Raw genomic sequence first — 23,020 nt, 5'->3', positions numbered from 1 at the left:
ATTCGTTCTTTCAAGGGGTGGCAAACTACTTTGGGGTAGCCCCTTATCAAATTACCCCGAATGGGTATAGGATGCTAGTCGCGCTCTATATCCTCTACAAGCTCAAGAAAAGGGCCAGCTCCTTCTCCTCATGAGGTCAATTTTCTGTTCGACCTCAAGTCCAACCCCAACCAAGATGGTACGGGGTTCTTTCATTTCTGCCACCAGGAGACCGGTCGCACCTTTCTGTCCAACACCACTCACATCTCCAACGTGGGGAAATACCACCAAGAGTACTTTAATCCTTGAACCAGCAGTTTATGTACTTTAATCCTTTCTTGTCATAATACTTCGCTGTTCCATTGTATTCCAGGCCCATGGTTACGCCCGACCCCCACTCCAGGAATGGAGTCGAGGGCAGAACTCTTAGCCAGCATGCCAAGTGCTGCTAAGAGTGTGAAGAACTTGATTAACGAGGCTAACCTCAGGCTGGCCGGCCTTCGGGGCTCCCAACCTGTGACTAACGAACCCGCGGCAAGTGGTGTCCGCGCTGATGCAGGACTCGAGCAGCAACCCGAGCAGCAACCTCAGGCACCCCCTCGGAGGAGGAGGCCAACTGGGGTTACAATCAGGGAACCTGCTGCTCCCCATCGAGCAGCGGAATCATCGGTCCCCAAGGGCAAGGGGAAACAAAAGGCTACTGAGCCTACCAAACTATCTGACGACTCGTCGGATGTAAACGGTACATCATTCTCGTTTTTGAATAATCTGCCAATTCCTTCCCATCTATTTGATGGGGATGGCAACTTTATGAACGCTCCTTCTTTAAATTCAGATTTCTTCCAAGAACTAGGTAGTTCAGTAGATAATGTTACGACCAGTAGGTGTAGCTCGGGTATTTTACTTGTAATCCTTTTACTTTGGTCTCTGCTCCTCGTGATCCTTTAATCTAATTGTTCGAATTGTTTTGCTTTGTGCAGGTATGGACTCTGAGGACTTCTTCGAGCATTATCAAACTGTTGCTGCTACTTCTGTCCCGAAGGACAGCAAAAGGGCTCGGGGGGAAAGCAGCAAGACCCCTTCAAAGAAGGCTCGAACGGAGGATATTCCCGGCGCCGGCCCCTCTAAGGAAAATATGACACCTCCGCCTCCCACCAAACAGTCGACGCCCGCGCCTGAGAATCCACAGCTTTCTTCCAAGGCTGCTGGTAGAGAGACTCTGGACAACTTGTCCGAAGGCTCCCTGTCCAGCCTCATGGTCGGGTCGGCCAGGGAGAGAATCTATAAGCTCTCGAAGCACAGACGCAGCCAGGCCGCCATCAACGAAATTGCCTCAATGGAGGCCAACCAAATCATTAACAGAGAGCTGAATGAGATAGTCAGCGTAAGTCACTTTCTGTTGTTTCATCATTTATTCTGACTTCTATTCCTTACTTTTTCGTTTTTTGTTTTCAGGGACTGCTGTCTTTGACTGCTGGCTGGCGCCGTACCGGGGCATTGGTTTCTCACGGACAGAACTTTGACTCCAAACTTACTCAGGCTAAGCAAGTACTCGAGGATGAGAAGAAAAAGCTGCTCGAGGAAAACAAGGAGTTGTCCAAGCTGAATGAACAGCTATGAGAGGACCAAGCCACCCTCACCCAGGAGCTTCAGGAAGATGGAACAGCTATGCTATCCATACTGCTGACCCGTTGCCTTCGAGTATACTTGCTAGCTCTTTGATCACCTTGGGCTAAAGAGGTGGAGACTCGTAACAGCAGCTCTGGGTAGACGGTTTCCACACGGCGGATTGAATTTTGCCCTTTTCCAGCTTGCTAATAACTCGTGGATATTTAGGGCGTACAATACTTGATCCTAATTATGAGAGGGTTAAAATTAGGGGCAAATTGGTCTTTTGGTTTTAGAGTTAGAATTTGCGGACTAAAATTAAGATTAGGTTAAGTCTATCGTATTTAGGGGTGTACATAATATATCAAATCCAATTACAACCGACCGCCAAAAATTGGATATCCAATTACTATTGGATTGGATCAGATGTAATTTTTAAAAATCCAAATTTGATCGATCGGTTGTTTGATGGGGGTCCAACATCCAATAAGAACTAACTGAACCGATCCAATAATCATCCAATTACATATATGCTTCTAATTTAGATGAATTTGTGTTGTATCCTTCTAAATTATTAGAACTAAATAATGTTTTCATTTGGATTAGTAATTTGTGTGTTTTATAATTGAAATACACATAAAAATTAGATTTGGCTAATTCTACTCGCCTTCCATGGAAGAAGCCAGAGTCTTTAAGGCATCAGTCAAAGTGTAATGATGCATACCTTAAACTTGGACAAAAATGTGTCTACGAAGGTGCAGAAATGTAGGTTGTTGGGATAAGAGCGAGGAGAAGCTCTGGAGAAAGAGGTAGCTCGCTTATTAAATGCGAGTTCATTAGGGAGTCTAAATAGGTGACCTAGATTGCCAACCCAGTTTTGGTCCCAAAGCCAAACGCAAAGTGGAGGACCTGCATCAATTTCGCTGACCTCAACAAAGAATGCCCTAAAGACTGTTTCCCACTACCGAGAATAGATCATCTAGTTGAGGCCACAGCCGGCCACGAGCTCATGTCCTTCATGGACGTATATTCTGGATATAACCAGATCACGATGCACCTTGTAGACCAAGAGCACACCAGGTTCATGACTGAACACAACGTATAATGCTACAAGGTCATGCCATTTGGGTTAAAGAACATTGGTGCAACATATCAAAGGTTGGTCAATAAAATGTTTGTCAAAAAAATTGAGAAGAACATGGAGGTGTATGTTGACGACATGCTCGTCAAGTCAAAGACTGTGAATAGCCATGTATCTGATCTGGAATAATGTTTTGGCATGGTGAGAAAGTACGATATGAAGCTAAACCCCCATAAATGTACCTTTGGGGTTTTGTCAGGGAAGTTCTTAGGCTTCATTGTCAACGCGTGGAGGATCAAAGCAACCCAAAGAAGATTAGGTCGCTACTAGAAATGCGTTCACCAAGATTCTGATAAGAAGTACAGGGCCTAACTGGAAAGGTTGCGGCCTGAAACCAATTCGTATCGAAGTCCACGGACAAATACCTTCCCTTCTACAACTTGCTTAGGGGAAATGGACGGTTTGAATGGACAAAAGAATGTGAATAGACATTTCAGGATCTGGAGACTCTTTTGGCTGAACCCCCCATGTTATCAAAACTAGTTGCTGGGGAATGTTGTACTTATACCTAGCCGTAACGAAAAACACGATCAATGCTGTGTTTGTTCGGGAAGAAAATCGAACACAGAAACCAATGTATACATGTCCCACACCCAGCTAGATATTGCCTTTACAATAAGTGTTGTTAGCCACTTCATACATTCACTTGGAGTAGAAAACTTTGATGCAATCAAAGGGTACTAAGGTACATAAAAGGAACTCCAGGAAAGGGGTTGTTGTTTAGAAAGAATGACACTCTTGGAGTAGAAGTGTATACGGTTGCTAATTGGGCAGGAAATGTCACTGATAGAAGATTAATCTCAGGCTACTGCACCTTTGTAGGAGGAAACTTAGTAACTTGGAGGAGTAAGAAACAGAGCATGGTGGCACGGAGTAGCACTGAAGTTGAGTTTAGAGCAGTTGCACTTCGCATTTATAAAATATTATGGATTAAAAAACTTATTCAAGAAATAAATATGGAAATTGAACTACCAATGAAGGTGTACTATGATGCCAGATCAACTATATTAATAGCCCACAATCTAGTTCTCCATGATCGAACCAAACATGTGGAAATCAACAAAAATTTTATAAAAGAGAAATTGGAGGATGGACACATCTGTATGCCTTATGTTCCCACTACATATCAGATTCCAGACATTCTCACCAAAGGGTTACCAACCAAACACTACAAGAAAAAAAAGTATTCATAACACTTAAAAACTGCTAACCGGGACTATTGATTGCACTTCTGAAAATGCTAACATAGCCCCTGTTATTAAAAGTCCAGTCTTTTCTATAACAGTTTTTGAATGTTATGTTCGGTGTTATCTTAAACTATTCAATAACACATTTTTAGGTGCTATAATATTGAAATAATAACATTTAGATAGAGTTTTTGGTTATAAATTTGAAGTTTAATCTTGTACTTTTTTCATAACACTTTTCAACTGTTACATTTGATTATTTTGATAACATTTTTAGTTTGTTATATTATATAAACCATAACAATTTTTTACGCTTATAATATGTTTCTAAATCATAACATATTAAGGTTTTTAATTGTGATAATGGTACTTATAAGTTTTTTTTTTAATTAAAAGATTTTCATTATTGTATTTTGATAAAAAAAAAATCAAAATTAATCATAAAATATAATTCTCAATAGATTGATAAACCATAAGTATTACATTAAACAATAACTAATTCAAACTCTGAATGTGTCTATTTCATGAGATCTTAGATCTAACTTAAGTTTGAAAGCATAACATAATAAAGTTTTATAATCTTGAACATTTTTTACTTCAAAAATGAAAAACAAAAAATTACAAGATACACAAAAGTAAACCATGCATGAAACTTGCTCCATCCTTCAATTCATCATCCTTTGTGCACTTGTCTTTGTTGTGAGTCCATTTGTTGTGCACTTGTCATATACCTGTTTCCCTTTCTTCCACAGGTCCATGTGTAATCCTCTTTGCAATAAAGCCAGTTGTAGTCCACAAAAGGCCTATTGCTCTCAAGCTTATGTTAAGCTCTGTCTTTAGAGCACTGTAAGCTCCAGTCACATCTACACACCTGTAATATTCGAGTGTAATAATGGAATCACACCATCAATTACTTAAAGGGGTAATTCTAGGGCTTTTATAAAAAAAAACATAACCAAATTGCCTTGTATTAATTAAAAATGCATGAAAGTTGTAATTCTAGGTTTCTATGTTGGAAGTAATGAAATTATAAGATTTTATCAGTCAATCCAAGTATGGGTGTCAGTGTGTGCCTATGCATGTGTGTAATCGGTCACTTGATATATTATGTCACTGCACAATATAGTATCTGATAAAACTGGAAGATTAGAACTTATTAAAGTGGCAGCTATAGTCATCCATGTTGCATTAATGAAATTATTAGCTCTTATTAAATATATATGTATTATACTTTCAAAAGCATCAATCAAGCAATCAAAGAATATGTACTATTATCTGATAGAAGTGTCAAACGTAAGCATGAAAAATCATAGACAACCTATGACTTCAATTCAGTAATGTGTATAAAAAGGAAGAATGAAAAGGCTAATAAAAGCAGACATTACATTCTATGATACCCCTTTGGGTTTGGTTGACAAGTCCTGGAAGTGATCTGAACCTAAAGCAACACATATGGATTGATCTAATGCATCTAGTGCCATCTAACACTTTCTTAAAGATCATAAATTTTCACCGAAAATATTATAGATATATATAAAAACATATATCCTACTAAACAAACAGTAAGTTACATGATTTACCTGAGAATTTAAAGAGGAAAGAATACTGAAGTCGCTGTACTGGCCAGACGATTCCCTCAATAACTTTTTCACACCAGTAGAAACCTCCTGTCAAGATAAACTAAAGCTTAATATACTTAAACAATTAAACTCTATAAGAATGCTGCAAGAAAATCCCAAACAAAAATAATTATTTCTAGTTACCAAATACAGATTAACAATTTTCAAATAAATATGAATTACAATATAGAGAGCAAACCTTATTTACATTCAATCCTAATGCCTTGTTTCCTTCATCCAAGTCTTCTAACTTTTTTAATCTTTCACGCTCCAACTTTAGTGCAGCTTTAGTAATGTCACCTACCACCAATAGCCCCTTTCACGCATCAGATAACAGAAAAATTCTTAAAGGAGTACAGAGAACATGAATAAACTGAAAAAAAACAGAGGGGAATACAGTGGAGTGTCAAAAATGAACTATTGCCAAAACCTAGCTGATCTTTGTGAAAACTAGTGCTAAACTAGATTTTTAGATAAAAGGGCAAATGATTATATTTATAGATCAGTACAAGGTTGCTATATTTGCCTGGTAGCCAAATTACCTGCTGATGCTGAATTTATTGGTTTTTCAAATTCAGATTCCTTGGTTTTGGCTTTAGCTTGCAATCCTAAAGCTTCCTTCTGAACAACAGCCTGGCTTGACGCTTCATTGGCCTCCCTTTCAGCAGCCTCTTTTGCTTCTCTTCTCTGAGCTTCCATTGCAGCCCTATTTGCTTCTTCAGCTCTGAGTTTTGCCTGCATCAGAAAATACTTTTATTACTAACAACAACATAAAACCAAGATAATATACCAAAGCGCATTAAGATTATATCAGAAGAATATGTGAGAATAATAGAGGACTGTGACAACCATCTTTAGACATCTACCAAAAGAAATGAATAATCTGGGCAAAGTCAACAAACCTCAGCTTCTGCTTTGGCTTTTTCTTGGCGGAGTTTTTCTTCCAGGAGAGCTTTCTCTTTTCTTTTGGCCCCTTCATAAGCCGCATCACTTCTTATTTTCCTTTCTTCTATCTGGGACCTGAGTTCATGGTCCCTTTGGATAGCAGTCAAGTGATTATCAAGTGCTTCGACACTACAGATGATGACCCAAAAATTAGAAAATAGAAAGCCCAAATCTGACTTAAACAATAAAAAAGAAGAAGGAGATGAGAAATCATTAAAATTCCAGGGAAAAAAAATATCAAAAGCATGAGCACTTCAATGAGGGGAGGCAAAAAACACAATACAACATTATTAACAAAGGAATTTCAATCTTACATTTTTCTTCCATCAAGTATGGCTGAATTTCAAGTGCCGACTCATTCTCAGAGTCGTCATCATCACTAAGAGATAAATCAAGAAAATACAAAGTATTAATAGAAACTAGCGAGATCTCTAACAATCAATGCGATATCACATACCATAGAAATATCATAGAAGTCTGTCATGAATACACAACAGCTGAATAAAGCTTTTGATGACAATTTAGGGATGCAAAACTTGAATTGATAAATGGAATATAAGTAAAGGAAAACAATCAAGGCCAGTTAAATGCATACCTAACAACCATATACTTCACACTAGTTAAAACAGAACATTTCACAAATGACAAATATGGAATAGAATATAGAAATAAGTTGAGACAACTGCAGTTATATAAATATATAGAGAGAGAGAGAGAAAGAGACCTTTTCTGAACTATGAGGTCTTGAAAGTGAGTATGAAAGAATCCTACTGCAAAGTCCGACATCCTTCAGCTGAAATTGTAACTATGACCTCAAATTAGTATTCATTCCAATCAATATAATGCTAACCAGATTGTACTTTATTTCCTTAGACTTTGTATATATGTTTTGCCCTTCTTTATGATCAATTAAAACAAAATTTAAACACTTCCACTTAGTGAGACAAATCCTTTTCATTATGTCTAATTTTCATATGTTGGTGAAATGGTCTTACTAGCAAGAAAGTGACAACTGTTTTAGGTTTAACTTTCATAGAAGTAATTGAGCAATTGGGATTATCTGATATTAAATTGAAATTTGAATTAAAAAAGATACCTCACACAGACAAACGGAGATCAGAGTGCTCTTGCCTGGGTTCTTGCTTCCAGCAGGAGAGATGAGGGAATGGAGTACTTACTTATTCGACATAAACAATAATCTAGACATATGGTTTTATGCCATTTTGGCTATAGATGAGGGATTGGAGTACTTACTTATTCAACATAGCCATTATTACTTAAGGTTCAGGCACTGAGCGAGGTTGAAGTCACTGAAGTGAGTTTGAACTTGCGGACTTTTGTAGAGTTCTGAGGCTGGAAGACAACCTCTGTACTCGACCTCACACATACCTCAAAAATAAGGACTTCATTAATGTTCAGACAACAAAAGCAACAATCTCTTATACCTTAAAAAGGAAATAAGTATTTATACTTTATAGTATAGATAAATGACAAACCTATCCCAAATTGGAGCAGTACTAAGAATAAAATTGAGGTTCTGCTGTATAGATTCTTGCATCTCTTTCTTTCCACCTCCAAATGCACCCTTAAGCCAACCAGAAAACATAGGCTTTGTTTCTGGTTTCTGTTGAGTCCACTGGTCATAGGGAATGACTTCTGGTGGAAAAGAGCCTGGCTGAATAGTACTGCAAGAAAAGAAGCTCGGCGAAATTAAAGGGAAGACAAACTAAATGTCACAGATGTTACTATCTACAACAACTACAATGTGAAACAAACCTACAAAATCACTGAGATAGGCATGTGCAGTGGTTTAGTGTCTAACTTAATGATCCCTGCAACTACGAAAAGTGCCAAAAATCAGAAGTCGAAAATCACTTGCCCAACAGCAAAAGAGTCAGAAATTCTTTTCATTTTCAACATGGTTCATAACCCATTTGAGTATACTATTTTCTAGTTTTATTTCCAAAGATTCAAGCTTTAATTATCATGACAATCGACTAAAATTTAAACAATTTCATAATTGCCAAACCCAAATCTCATAATTTCATTTAGTTTCTTCCACATGAAGTAGTGACCCTTCACTACAAAACCCCCAAAAGAACTTAACTTTATTGTCAGGACCACATTACAATATGCAAACAAAAACAAATTATAAACACACAAAAGGCACCAGCAATTATGTTATTAAAATAATAAGTTACTATCAATTAGAAGCTGCATGAACAAGACAAACAAAATTCAAGAAACATATCATGTAGAGCTAGATGCATATTACCATATAACATGCACCCAAATGCATATTACCATATATAATACTTGGCTTTTATTGATTTTTTTTTTCTCAGTAAAAGGAAAAGAAAACTGTGACTACACTTTGTTCATGGAAATTGTTACGTACATGGAAATTGAATAGAGTACTGCATAAAAATAATATATTACACTCAAAAAGCAACAAAACCAGAGATAAGAGAAAACTTCACTTCTTAATTAGCTAGCATATATGGAGTTAACAGTGTTCATAGAACAGCAAGTGGCCACAGTACTCTAAATTTCAAACATATGGTTCCAATTCTATGCGAAGCAAAGAATTCAAGATGAAAAAATAAATATAAAAAGTAAAAATGAATTTATAATAGCTAATACAATGCCACTGGAATATAACCATATGGAAAGAAACTAAATTACTAGAATAATGCTATTGAAAATAACCATGAGGTGTAAACAAACTATTACGTGATGGATTGCAACTTCTAAAATTCATAGAAATCTTACATATACTAAGGAAAAATTTAGCAATGAAATTAAGGGTTTAAGTTATTTCTCATACTAGTTCATCTTTTTAAGTTATTTCTCATACTAGTTCATCTTAAGGGTACTAGTAGTGTCATATATATATATATTATATATACAGAGAGAACGAGAGAGATTTACTTACAGTGGGAAATGGAGGGTTTTGAGATGCGTTGTGGGATAGCTGTGAGGTGAGAAGGAGAAGGAGAAGGAGAAGCCATGGTCTCTTTCTGCCTTTCTGCTTTAATGATTTACAACACATCAGTCTGAAACTATGAGGATCTGCAATGCCCCTTGAACAATGGACCATTCCTCCTCATTTGAAATCAATTCAACTTTTCGTGCAGTGTTGCGATCTCTCTTGTCTGATCCCATCTCTTTCTTTGAACCAACACCATCATGGTCTACCCCACAGACCACTCTTAATGATCTTAGTGTCTCTTGTAAAGCACATATATATTGTAACATTATGTCATCAAGAGCAAGAATTAGTTCATCTACCTCAGAACCACCAGTAAAGTTGATACACCTTTCTACAGCTGCCTCAAGAAGTACAATGATATGGGGAATAGATTCCTCCATTCTGCGAACTGTTTCACTGAGTTCAATCCCCTGGGCACCCACACCACGAGTAACAGCTCCCCTGAGATCCACCCCAGCAATTTCAGAAGAAAGGATGGCCCGCTCCATCTGTCCATACCTTATATACATATTCAATCATTAATCAAAAAATGAACATAGCATTTACAGAATCTAGTATATAATGAAGAAAAAATAACAGAAAAAAGTTTTCAAAAAAAAAAACCTAGATATTTTAGAAGAATGTGGAAGTGCAAAAAAGTTTATGATTGCTTACCTTTGTTTAAATGATTCAAAGGGAGAGTACACTGCCTTCAGTGTATCCATTAGAGCTCGAAGATCAGAATCTGAAAAGGAATGCTGAATATTTCTAGCAAAAGTTTGTGTCACGTTGTGTAACTCAATCAATGCCTCCAAATGTTTCCTCTGAATCTTAATTCCCTTTGGCATGTCACCAGACATAATATCTAATAAACCTGAATAAAAAGAAACACATTGATAGGATAATTTATAAATTGCCAAAAGTAAAATTGCATGACTTAAAGCTTGTCCAATTGAAAGATATCATATAATATTAAATGCCTACAAAATTTAAAAGCACCATAAAAACAAGTCCGTACAAACCTTTTCCCAAAGCTCTTGTTTCAGGAACAACTTCTCCAATTGAAAGGTTGATACGTGAAATAAAGCTTGCTCCAATAGTTGCCATTGTCTTGATCAGTAGCTTTGGTACAAGAGTTTTATAATCCTTAGGAAAAGCAACCATACACCTGCAGATGACAGTCTAAGCTCAGTGCTTAAATTCAGTGATAGCTTCTTTGTATCAACAAGATGTTCCTCGGTGCTTAATAAAAAAATATAGTCAGAAGAATTTACCACTTCCACTCTTGCTCAAGATAAAGAATCAACTCATCATAGAAGCTTGGCAACCAACTTGCGAATGAAATTGTCGAATAACTTGATTGAAACTCATGGCTTGACAGCCTTTCAGCTTCAGTCTTCTCATTTGCAAGCTTAATAACACGTTGTTTTGAATCGAAATCTTCCCAGAGCTGCTTTATGGGCTTTAGGTGAACTTTTGTGTAATGTAGCTCCAGTGATTTGAATCTTCCAATTCGAATGAGAATACCCCGCAAATATTGAGCAATGTCTATCTGCAGGATGATAATAGATGTAAGTTATTCAAGTTGCGTATGGTATGTACTAAAAGGAATTAATAAGAGATAAATTGAACAGAAAGCAAGCCATAGGCAAAACAAGTGCTGTAAGAAATTTGGTGACCTTCCGGCTGGATAATGCATTTGTTAAACGTGGCTGCACCATTGCATCTAGCCTATCCTCTAGGACCTCGAGTTGCTTTCTCACATTAGCAAATTCAGCAACCTAAAATGAGCAAAACGAAAAATAAAATATCAAGTTAAAATCATCAAAATTTATAAATATCAAATGTAGAGTATAATGTTAAAACAATTTATAGAAAAATATTACCTCCCCAACAGTAGACAAGCAATGCCTCATGTTAGCTAAGGTTTCTGCAGCCCTTGGAAGATCACCACTGGGAAAAACATCTTCCACAGTTGAACTTAATTGAGTTAACCCAGCAGCATCCTGTTGATCCATCAATGAGTAAATCAAATGCAACATCAACATTTTCCAATACTGCACTGATTATAACTTCTATGATCAAATACCCACCTGCAATGTCTCATAAGCAGCTTCCATTCTCTGCTTAACAGTATCAACTTTGGCCAGAGCAGCTATAGATTCAGCTGATGATCCTTTAGCCAGCATATTAAAACCAATTGTTTGAAGAGAAGAGTATTGTTATACATATGTATCAAGTGAGAAGCTAAAATCTCAAACCATATAAACAAAGCTAAGCCGGCAACAGCTGTCTACCCATGTAAATTATATAAACCAATTACATAAGTAAATGTACTGAAACGTGGGTATATCAATGTGAACCTGCTACTATAATTTATAGTAATGCTCTACAACATATTGCAAAGCAGAATATATATATATTTCGGCAACTATTTCAGTTATGTGTGTGTATATCCATGCATATAACTCAACGTAATTCCATTGTTCACATTAGAAATAATCTATTCATAATATCTACATTTATTTTTAAGCAGAAAAGGTAAAAACGAGACATTTTAACCAAAAGGGTGCCCTGCCTTCTTGTAATTTATTCCAAAAATCTATGAACTCATTGCCAAGAGATTGAGCTCAAAAGGTAGCACAAACTACACAATTGTAGTTCTCAAATATCCAAAAGAAAAAACTAATATCTACATTCACCTCGTTAAAATTTCCATATTAGAGCAATCACACACCAAAACAGAAAAGGAGCAACTCAAAACGCAAAGAAGAAAAATTACACATACGGAATTGAAATTAACAAACAGGTCGTGCAATGCAAATCAATAACACAACGATTCGACGAGAAATTGGAAACGAATTCCATAATAGCTGAAAACCCAGATCAAAAAAATCACAAAAACATGAAGAACCCAGACACACAAAACGCAAAAACAAAGCAAACCCAGATCACAAAAATCAAAGAAAGACTCACCTCAACTACTGCGTGGAAGACATCAGCCCTGAAAAAAATCCCACCGACCCTCCAAGAATGGCGACCTGATTAGCTAGAACAAGTAAAAATCCCATAAAAATTGAAGCTTGGAAAAACCCCCAGAATCCTTAAACTGAATAAATAAATAATCCCAAATTCAAAGCTCAAATGCTAGGTCTTATCAACTACAATACACAAATTCTTAAAACTTGAGACTCACAGCAAGAAGAAGGGATTCTTTAGCGGTTAGCCTCTCCATTTCTTGGGCGTAAGCAGCTGGAGCTCCTCCCTGTACAGCTTGCTGGACCATTGCTCTGCAAGTCAATCTCCGTGGTAGACCCACGAGTCGAGCCACGCCGTAGACCCACCGCCGCAAGCACCGTCACACCCACGAGCCAGCCACGCCGTAGACCTAAGAGTCGAGCCTCCCTGTCACACGACCGAAGCCGCAGGCCCCATCACCTTGTTACACACCTGCAACAAACAGAGCGAAAGAAAGAAAGATTGAACGAGTGAGAGAGAGAGAGAGTTACTGAGTGTGAGAGAGAAACAGAGGAGGCGTGTAGAGTAATTAGGGATTATTGCTTTTGTGTTTCATTTGGCGCCTGTGTATTTCATTTACCGCCCATTTTCCGTGTCTTTTTCTATTACCATGAGACAATAACACTTATTAAAATATGCTATATTTTAATGTAATATATGGGCATAATTGTTGTAGTGTTACTCTGATCAACTCTTTAAACATGTGGTTAACTAATCGCTGGTAAGTCGCACCTGTGTTTTTCAGTCCGAAGGGCATTACTCTATAACAGTATAAGCCCATATCGATCCAAAAGCTGGTGTGATCCTCGTTAGGGGATGCATGCTAATCTGATTGTAGCCTGAATATGCATCCATGAAGGAGAGGATCCCGTGTCCTGCAGTAGCACCGACTAGCTGGTCGATTCTTGGGAGTGGGAAGCAATCCTTTGGGCAGGCTTTATTGAGGTTTGTGAAATCCACACAGGTTCGCCATTTGTCGTTAGGCTTGGGAACCAGCAATGGATTGGAGACCCATGATGGATAAAACGCCACCCTGATGAACCCATTCTCCTTTGACCTTTCAACTTCTTCTTTTAAGGCTCTCGATCGATCCTTATCGAGCAACCTTCTCTTTTGTTGCACGTGTGGAAAAGTCTTGTCTATGTTCAGGACATGGCTGATAACTGCAGGGTCTATCCCAGCCATGTCTTTGTGCGACCAGGCAAAGACTTCCTGGTTCTTCCGCAAAAATTCCACCAGTGCATGCTTCGTGGTTGGTTCTAAGTTTTTTCCAACCTTCACGACTCTGGTCAGGTCTTTCTTGTCGAGTTGGACCTCTTCCAAGTCCTCGACGGGTCCAACATTCTCTTCAAAATCCCTAAAGCGAGGATCTAGATCTCTATCCTCACTTTGGGAAACACCCTATTTGGTGACTTCATCACCGGATTGGGCTTGTGTATCTATTTTCATCTGCAACTTATCTGAGGTAGTGCTCTTTGACGTTCCCTTCTTCGCCTTCGTGACTGAGGCGTTGTAGCACTCCCTGGCCTCCCTTTGGTTTCCCAACACGCGTCCTACCCTTGTGTCTGTCGGGAATTTCATGGCCAAGTGCCGCATAGAGGTGACGGCCCGTAGATCAACCAGTATAGGCCTCCCAATGACGGCGTTGTACGCCGAAGGACAATCGACTACTATAAAAGTAGCGAGTAATGTCCTGGTAGCAGGCGCTGTACCATCGTCACTGGTAGTCTGATTGATCCTATGGGGGCGAGTCCCTCACCGGAGAAGCCGTATATTGTTTGGTTGCAGGGCTCCAGGTCCTTAACGGACAACTTCATGCGTTCCAGCAAAGACTTATACAGGATATTCACCGAACTTCCTGTATCGACCAGCACTCTCTTCACCATCATGTTGGCCATTTGGATATCCACGACCAGCGGATCGGAATGTGGGAACCGGACATGATGGGCATCGCTGTCAGAGAAGGTTATCTCGCCTTCTCCTGATTGAGCCTTCTTCAGCGCGTGGTCATCCACAGTCATCATCTCAATGTCCTGGTCGTGGCGTAGAGTCCAAGCGTATCGTTCTCTGGCCTTTTCGCTGTTTCCCGCGAGGTGCGGGCCTCCGCAGATGGTTAACAATGTGCCAGTCACGGGGGCAGGCTGCAAAGGTGGCGAGCGTTGGTGCGTGGGCGCCTTCTCGTTGCCGCCTGGAGCTTCTCGTTGGGAATTTCCCGAGGCCCGTACATATCTTCTCAAGTGTCCTTGTCTAATAAGGAACTCGATTTCATATTTCAGTTGGTTGCATTCGTTGGTATCATGTCCGTATTCGTTATGATAACGACAGAACTTGGTGGTGTCTCTTTTTGAAATATCCTTTCGAATGGGGGCAGGTCTCTTATAAGGCACGTTGGAACTCGTGGCCTGATAAACCTCTCCCCGAGACTCAACTAGGGTAGTATAGTTAGTGAACCGAGGTTCATAATGATTACCCTTGGCTCGTTTATTGTCTGAGGTGGAAGGCTCATTATGTGGTCGTTTCCCCCCATTCTTTCCATTGCCGTTACCGTTTCCGTTGCCATTGCCGTTGCCATTGGGCTTGGACCCATTGGCAGCTTTGGCGGTCTCGGCAGTCCCCTTGCCTTTGCTTGGGGGCTTCTCTTCGTCGGCAATGGCATCTTCGAGCTTGATGTAGCGATCAGCTCGGTCTAAAAATTCCTGGGTGGTTCTAACCCCATGTTTTCGGAGGCTTTCCCAGAGAGGCGTGCGGCTCTTAACCCCTGCGGTTATATCCATCATTTTTCCTTCGTCTCCCACTGTCTTTGCTCCAGCAGCTGCTCGCATGAAGCGCTGGACGTAGTCTTTCAGCAGTTCTCCATCTTGCTGGCATATTTCGACTAGCTGGTTTGCCTCAGTCGGGTGCACACAACCCGCGTAGAACTGTTCGTAGAACTCCATTACGGACATTTCCCAGGAAACTATACTTGTAAGAGGGTATTTAAAAAACCACTCCTGTGCGGCATCAGAAAGTGTTGCAGGGAAGATCCTTCACCGAGCGTCTTCAGACACTTTCTGAATGTCCATTTGTATCTCGAATTTGTTGACGTGAGATATCGGGTCACCATACCCATCAAAGTTTTGAAGCGTAGGCATTTTAAACTTGCTAGGAGTTTCTGCCATAGCTATCCTCTGAATGAAAGGAGTGCCTTTTCTCCTGTCGTGATCGATGTAAGACGTTCTTCCCTCGACCAGCTGCTGCACTACCTGGTTGAGTGCATCTATCTGGGCTTGCACAACACTAGGAATCGTCGTGGGCTCTGGTGCTGGGGGGACGTACTCGCCGTGCCGTTCATGGCGATCGTTGAGTACATCTCTTAAGTCCTCGTTTCTCCTCCGCTGCTCGCTAGCTCTGAGCCGGTCGAAGACGTTATTTTGTTTGGGCTGCCCCCCAGCATCCCGTCTGTCGGGTTGGTCATCTTGAGGTGGCTGGCTCCTGCCTCCACCTCTTTCTTCATTCCTTCGACTGGTATTCCCTTTGCCTAAGTCGGCCTCATTATAATCATGGCCATCTCTGAATCTCGATTGGCTATGGTGGGATCGACTATTCCCTCGATTTCCCTCCCGGGCTGGAAACTCCCGAGCGTTAGACGGTGGTCTGCGTCGGTCGTTAGGTCCCCGTGTATTATCATGCCATGGGGGGCCTCGGACCGCAGAGCCTAACTCTGAGTTCCTCCTATTGCCAGGATGATGCTGTCCTCTGCTCGGAGGGTTTGGCTCGTCGCCCCTATGGCGTCTAGGACTGCGAGGCTGCTGCCCGGTCCTATTCTGCCTCTGCTGCGAGGGATTGCCACGACCAGCTTCGGATGGAGGGTGTGCCTCAGGGTCACCTAGCGGGACATCGTCCTGAGGCGCTGGTGGCTGCTCGGGCCTTTGCGGGCTCGAGGGTTGGATAGGCGGGCTAGGATTGGGACCCCTGTGGGGTGGCCCATTTGCAGGTTGATCAGGCTGCGAGGCAGGTGCAGCCTGATTCCTAGCCAATTGTAAGGCTGCCTCGAGGGCTGCCATGGCTTCACTCTGGCAACGGTTCATCTCCGCCTGCCTTTCACTTAACTCCGCGCGCTGCCGTTCAATTTCTTGTTGCTGTCGCACCATGATTTCGACAGCGCTTTCCTGGCCGGCCCTCAGATTGGCCAGCTCTTCGTGCAACGCTCCTAGAGTGCTCTTCAGTGTTGCGTCATCCATTTCTTCCTCATCAAATTACAAATGTGGCTCATCTTCAGCCATGTTGGGAGGAGGAGGAGGAGGAGGAGGAGGCGAGTTAGATGGTGCAGCGCCGGCCGCCTGTCCAATTTTCCTGGTAGTTTTCGCCATTGGTTTTCTCAACGATGCTATATCAAGCTCTCAATGAAAGCACCAGAATGTTGACCTTGATTTTGGGCAACTGACGCGGAGTCTAAATACGCTTGACATGGATGAATGCGTTGAAAAGAATGTGATGACGAAAATAATAAGAACACAAGATTTATAGTGGTTCGGCCCCAGGATCTGGTAATAACCTACGTCCACTTAGCTTGTTATTGATGTAAAATCCAAAGGAGTGATCAAAGAACTAGTGTTCAATGAGTTTCACCAACCTCTTAAGAATAATACAATGTGACTAATTTGATAACTCTAATCTCAAGTGATCTAGAAGTCAGAAAAGAAAAAAGGGTCCCCTTCCCTGAGCCCTCTTATTCTATTTATAAGCTCAGGGAAGATTTACATTGATTTGTTACAGATATTATTTCTTAAATAATCAGATACTCAGGAAATCATGGGAGATAATTTCGGATTCCATCATAGTTGCCTAAGATTTCCTCCGTGTATTATGTGTATATGACCAGGCTGGTCGTATAAAGAAACCGATCGCATGATACTGAATATCTTCTTGGTCGATAGTCGAGCACAGATTCTGCCAGATGTCAGCCACGTGTAATTAATGCCTGCCAAGTCATTCACTTCTGATTTTTGGGATAACAATAATGATCATGGTATTATAATCTAGTTTATAATATAATCACAAATATGTAAAACTTAAGTTATACAAAATTCTCATGAAATTGATATGTCTTTGGTAAGTTATAATTTGAAAATATTATGAGATGCAAACATTATATTATAGTGTATAATAACGTCTATAATTATAGTGGTTTGTTGGTATAAAATTTTATATTAACAAACCACTATAATTATAGACTTTATTATACACTAATATTTTTATTTTAAGAAATATATTCAGATAAAAGAAACACATTTATTATAGGATTTTTTTTCTTTCAAAAAGCAGCTTTTAAAAAAGTTGTAACTTTTGCATAAATTCTTAAATAAATTGATTTCTAGCTGTTTATCAAACACCATTATTGCACAACTATTTTCATAAAACAACTATTAACTTTTCTAAATGCTATCTCGAACAAGCCCTTAGCCAATGACCTAATGACTTTGTGGGTAGCATCGACAAAAGAACGTAACCACTAGAGATCGAATTGGAACTAACTATTAAATTTCATAATGCAATCTTTTAAATTGATAAGTGCAAATTTTAATCATGTATTTTTAATTTCGTTAGGCTTAGAAATTATGTTAATGATGTTAATTTTATTTTTTTTGGTATTTTGTGATTTTTGGGCTATAAATAATTTTAGTAGTTAAAATATACTTTTATTAATATAAAAATAAATTGAGTTTGAATTAATATTTCTTTGGATTTACTTTAATATATTTCTTATTTGGAAATATTTAATTTTGATTTTATTTATTTGGTTTTATAAGTTAGTGTGATATTTTTATAAATAAAATAAAAGAGTTGGAGCCTGAATCTGAGCTAGAGCTGGAGCTGAAACTTCATGAGAAAATTTTATATTGTTTCATTCATATTTTTCAAATTCTTCCATAAATAAAAGTTGTAGATATATTTCTTAGCTTTCCATATCATATTGAATCGTCAAATTTTGAGTTATATTGAGAGAGTTACAACTAAAATACGATTAGCTGGACGGAAAAAATCAATTTCTTGAGGAATATGAAAATAACAAATTCAAACTCCAATTTTGCAACAAATTAGTAGATATTTTTACTTGAAATTCAAAAATTGGAGATATCACATTGTTGGCGCAGTTTTTCGCCAACAATAGATTAAGAAATCAAATAAAAAAGATATTAGTGCTTATTTGTAAATCGTAATGAACTATGTGAACAACTTCTCACACACAATTTTACGTGGTTCAGTGGTTAAAATTCATCTAGTGCATGAGACAATATTATTACTCACTCACAATTTCTGCAGAGTTTTTGTATTACAAAAGGCAGTCCCTTTTGCTGTCCATTATCCCTCGTATTTATAATTAAATTTCCTAGACAAATTTGGGTAACCGTGTCCATCAATATGGTAAACAATCAATCAAGATAATTCTCATATACATAGGGATATGTTTGCCTATGTAAATTACTCCCGTTATCTCAAGCAATAAATGTATAATACAACCTGGACATTAATGATTGTATAAGTGATCTCCAAGTCCTTCGGGATCCTTCACTATGCGTCATGACCAAGTTTCTACAAGCTGAACATCTTCATCGAGCTGGTGATCGAAGAGTATCCGAACCTTAGTTCAGATTAAGTTCAGAGCACCCTAAAGGGGATTTGGCAACTACATGTCTCAAACTGGATCATCAACCTGTGAGGAAATTTGATAATTATCTGTATGTCGCACTACCAAGTCCTAACTCGAGCTACTCACATCATCATTAGCTAGATGTTCTACTCGCCTGCTTTTTCCGCAAGTTTATTTGTCAATTGTACCCCTAGCTGAGTGGTTTAATCCATGCTAATTTTTAGGGTACAACATTTTCCCCCCAAGCTCCTGCTCGTGCTTGTCGTCATTATTTTCTGACACACACAGTAGGGGCTTTTACGCTTCTGTCATGTGAAATCGTGCCTACCTACTACTCGAGTGTTGAACACCTGGCCACCTGTAATTGGCGTCTATTCGAGTTTCAAGGTGTGTGAAAACTGTCCTGTAAATTTTTTGCCACCGCTCGAGTCATTCAATCTTTGCCTTTGGATCCTGAGTTGACCTGATCAGATGACCCAAATTGATTCCCAAAGCTTACGTATAAATCAGGAGATCAAACCTGAACCTTATCACCTTCGCATTCAAAAAATTTCATTTCAGAAACAAAAATTCCTTTTTCTCTCAAACTTTTTCCAAAAACCTTCATCACCCTTCAATTTCTCAGAAACTCTCAAGCTCTTGCCTGTAGAAGCATCAATATTCTCATCGAGTAGACGTATAACTTGTAAGTATCTCCTCATTTTGTTTGAATCTTTCACTCTTTATTTTCCAATGAGTTCTTTTTACTTTGAAAATATATATTTTCAGTACCGTTTCATTCTCTAGCCATATTTGAGTTCAAATAGGGATCGCTTTAGGCTAAAAGAACGATATTAGACCTTTTTAGAAATAAGGTGCTTGAAAACTGGGCAAATTTTTTGGGTTTTGTAAAGAAAGTTTTGTTGATGAATCGATTAGGATACCTGTTTGGATATATACGTTGAGAGGATTTTAGTTTTGGCTCTGGGTAGCTTAAGGGTTACGATTCCTTAAGCGGTTTTGCATTAAATTGCTTTCAAATGAAAAGTAGTAGGTCTGATGGGTGTGACACATGAATCCCAAAGTATCGGGGAATTTCTCGATTTTATAGAGTGTGGCCTAGGACTGCGCATGGAAATACGCGTTGATGTTAGGACATAACTTAGCTCGTGTAATTTTTGAATCTCCAAAAATAAACCACACTCAAACCCTTGGGTCACCATACCTTTATCGCAATAGCTAGTCATTATTTTAGGCTGCCACTAATCGGATGCTTTATCATCAGGTGAGCTAGATCATGGCCCCATGAAAGAAAAACATTGCGAGCTCCTCTACTCAGAACAAGAATAAGGGCAAGCAAATGTCATCCAAAATTCCTATTACTCAGTTCGGCCCAGTGGTGGAAAGGATGATTGTTGTCGACCCTGATGCCTTTTTCATGGCCGAACACATCGTGTCCCGCATAACGACACATAGGAAAGTGAACAAGATACTTCTGAGCCATGGGATCGAGATGGGGATTGACGACCTTAATTCCCGACCTCCATCGGAAGGAGAGCGAAGCTGCACCCTACTTCAAGATGACTTTGGGGCTAGGAGTGATGAGCACCTTAAGGCATGTGCTTTCCTCCCCTTAGACCAGTACTTCGTAGATTTCTTGAACTACGTTGAACTGGCTCCGTTATAGCTCCCCCCCAAGCTCGTATAGACTTTTGGCGAGGTTAAAATATTTATTCTTAAGGCACGAGTGGGAGGTCCCACTTCGGCTGATATTATGTACTTCTTCTACCTTAAGGCCAGTCTTGATCAGAAGAGGCGAGGTGATGACTTTACTACCTCACCCGCTTCCCTAACTCGACCTTCGTTATTGACCTCCCCAACCATCCAAATGACTATAAAGACCAGTTCTATATGTTGAATGGGTTCAAGAACAACAATCACCGATACTTCAACTGCCCTTGTAAGCCTCCTAACTTTCTGAAGATATGCGAACCCCCTTATCATTTTTTTTATTGATTTTAATCCTCCTAACTGAGTTCATTCTTTGTGCAATTATATTCAAGAGGACAGGGAAATCTGAGACCCTTGGAGGTCAATACGAGATGTTTTCCCATCTTCCTTCGAAGGAGAAGGAATTCCGACAGGTAGTGAATGTTGCTACCATGGTGGCCTGTAACCTGATACGCAAAGATCAGATGCTGGCTATCAGGATTCGAGGTCTACCTCTCATACTTCCTAGGCTTCCCCCTCCTTAAGAAGTCCTACCCGCCATTGAAGACACCAAGGAGGAAGAGGATGCGGCATCATTGGTGCGCAAGAGGAGAGTTCCTGAGGATGGGCAGGATCCTGACCCAGAACGAGCTGAGTCGGGGGCAGAAGCCGACACTTCCGTCCAAGGTAACCCATATAGAGAACTAGATCGGGGTGCTGCCAGTTTTAGGCTAGTTTGTTTCAACCCCCATCAAGTCACGAGTCGACATCCAGTTGACCTGGACCTGAACACAACACTCCTTCAGTGTGTGGAACACCTAGTGGAACGCTATGACCATAGCTACCCCAGATGCACCATTGTGGTAGACAACACCCTCCACTTTAAGTTCACCATTTTTGAGGAATATAACACAAATCGTAAGACATGGCCTTTCTTACATCAGGGTGTATTCTCCTTCGGTTTTAGGCAATCCGTAGATGAACCTAGCTCGGAAGAAGAGCCTGAACACCTTAGGACCCAGGATGTAATGAGTCTAGACTCTCCCCCACCTCTGGTAGTCCAGGAGTTTGAGGTTATACCCAGTATGGGTCATAACCCCAAGTTGATTGTAGAAGATTCCTCCCATAGCTCGAAGGGTAGGGTTCTTGCTCTGTTATTTTCTTTGCATTATTTTGACTAACTATTCCTTGTATCTAAATCTTCTGCTCGTTCCTTTTCAGGTGAAGAGATGGATTTTCCAAATGCCTCGGGTTTAAAGGGTGCCTTCAAGGCTGGTGGGGCCGAAGCTGGGCCTATGATTAAAAGGCCTAGATTTCCAAAGAAATATGCCTCCAAGACTGGGACATCCACCGAGTCTCCGGTCAAAGACAAAGGTGTCAGCTCCACCCGGGAGCAGCAACAACAAACTCAACCCCTAGCCCCGGTAACAGAAGTAATCATCCTCAAGGTTCCTCCTCCTCTTCCTAGATGTGTACCTCCCTTTCAAATCGCGGTAAAGCCATCCGAGCTGGCAGGGATCCTCGAAGCGTTTCGAGGGAATATATATGAGATAGCAAGCCATATGGTGGGCCATGCATACAGAGCCAATATCAAGGATTTGAGGGCCATGGAGGAGCGTACTCCCTAAGAGGTTCTCAAGTCTGTCATGGGGATGAACCTCACTGTGAGTCACCATCATTACTCCTATAATACTTCTTTTTATTTTATTTTTCTCTCCTCTTTTTTAGTTTTTACCTTGACCTACGTTTTCCCTTTGCAGTCTGCCCTGGCTCAACTCTGTGGTATTGCTTGAGTTTGAGCTAGGAGTGATGAGCTCCAAGCCATTCTGACCACCTCCCAAGAGGGCGAACGGTCTGCCAAGGCTGCCCTGGCTACTTCCTAGGAAAATGAGCAGATTGCTAAAGACCAGGTCATGGAAGGGAGCGAACGACTAGACAAGCTGCAGAGCGAGAATGATAGCCTTCTAACAATGCTTGACAAGGTCGAGACCAAAGCCAAGGAGGAGGCCGAGAGGGCGAAGTTGAAGATTGCAAAGTTGATGAACTCCCTAGAGGAGATGCTCTACCGGTGTTGGGCTTTCAACCAGAATGGGGATTTCACCTTCATGCAGCTAGGGTTTTGGGAGCCTTATCTTGCGAAATTCAAGATTCTATTCTCATAGGAACCCTCTGAGACCGTCAAGGCTTCCAGTGTTGCTGACAGGGATGGCAAGGAGGTGACATCCTCTGAGC

The 23,020-nt window shown here is 40.1% G+C and overlaps 1 protein-coding gene and 1 long non-coding RNA gene across 3 annotated transcripts; both read right to left on the bottom strand.

Annotated features, from left to right (window-relative positions):
• Window positions 1-6,115: 6,115 nt before the first annotated feature.
• On the bottom strand, window positions 6,116-7,237 carry LOC133819137 (uncharacterized). Of its 2 annotated transcripts, XR_009886273.1 has the most exons (4): window positions 7,204-7,237; window positions 6,794-6,858; window positions 6,437-6,608; window positions 6,116-6,269 (listed from the first exon to the last, which is right to left on the bottom strand). It is a non-coding gene; the product is annotated as an uncharacterized LOC133819137 (long non-coding RNA). The 2 variants fall into 2 exon arrangements; XR_009886272.1 differs by lacking the exon at window positions 7,204-7,237 and having other exon boundaries at window positions 6,794-6,927.
• Window positions 7,238-9,420: 2,183 nt separating this feature from the next.
• LOC133819126 (conserved oligomeric Golgi complex subunit 7-like) lies at window positions 9,421-11,654 on the bottom strand. The gene is made up of 7 exons (XM_062252302.1): window positions 11,544-11,654; window positions 11,337-11,456; window positions 11,130-11,231; window positions 10,725-11,002; window positions 10,473-10,618; window positions 10,126-10,324; window positions 9,421-9,969 (listed from the first exon to the last, which is right to left on the bottom strand). Exons 1-7 carry the CDS (start codon window positions 11,637-11,639, stop codon window positions 9,531-9,533), a joined length of 1,380 nt encoding a protein of 459 aa, XP_062108286.1. The 5' UTR covers window positions 11,640-11,654; the 3' UTR covers window positions 9,421-9,530.
• Between the last annotated feature and the right edge of the window lie 11,366 nt (window positions 11,655-23,020).

Source organism: Humulus lupulus, chromosome 1 (genome assembly GCF_963169125.1).
Source record: "Humulus lupulus chromosome 1, drHumLupu1.1, whole genome shotgun sequence".
NCBI lineage: Eukaryota > Viridiplantae > Streptophyta > Magnoliopsida > Rosales > Cannabaceae > Humulus > Humulus lupulus.
Note: the sequence above shows the minus strand (reverse complement) of the source record. Positions and strands in the feature narration are given on the sequence as shown.

Coding starts and splice junctions, on each gene's coding strand:
- LOC133819126 (XM_062252302.1), bottom strand. CDS start 11,639: ATGCTGGCTAAAGGATCATCAGCTGAATCTATAGCTGCTCTGGCCAAA. Junction 11,457..11,543: donor CTGCTTATGAGACATTGCAG/GTGGGTATTTGA, acceptor ATGGATCAACAG/GATGCTGCTGGGTTAACTCA. Junction 11,003..11,129: donor ATGCATTATCCAGCCGGAAG/GTCACCAAATTT, acceptor ATCATCCTGCAG/ATAGACATTGCTCAATATTT.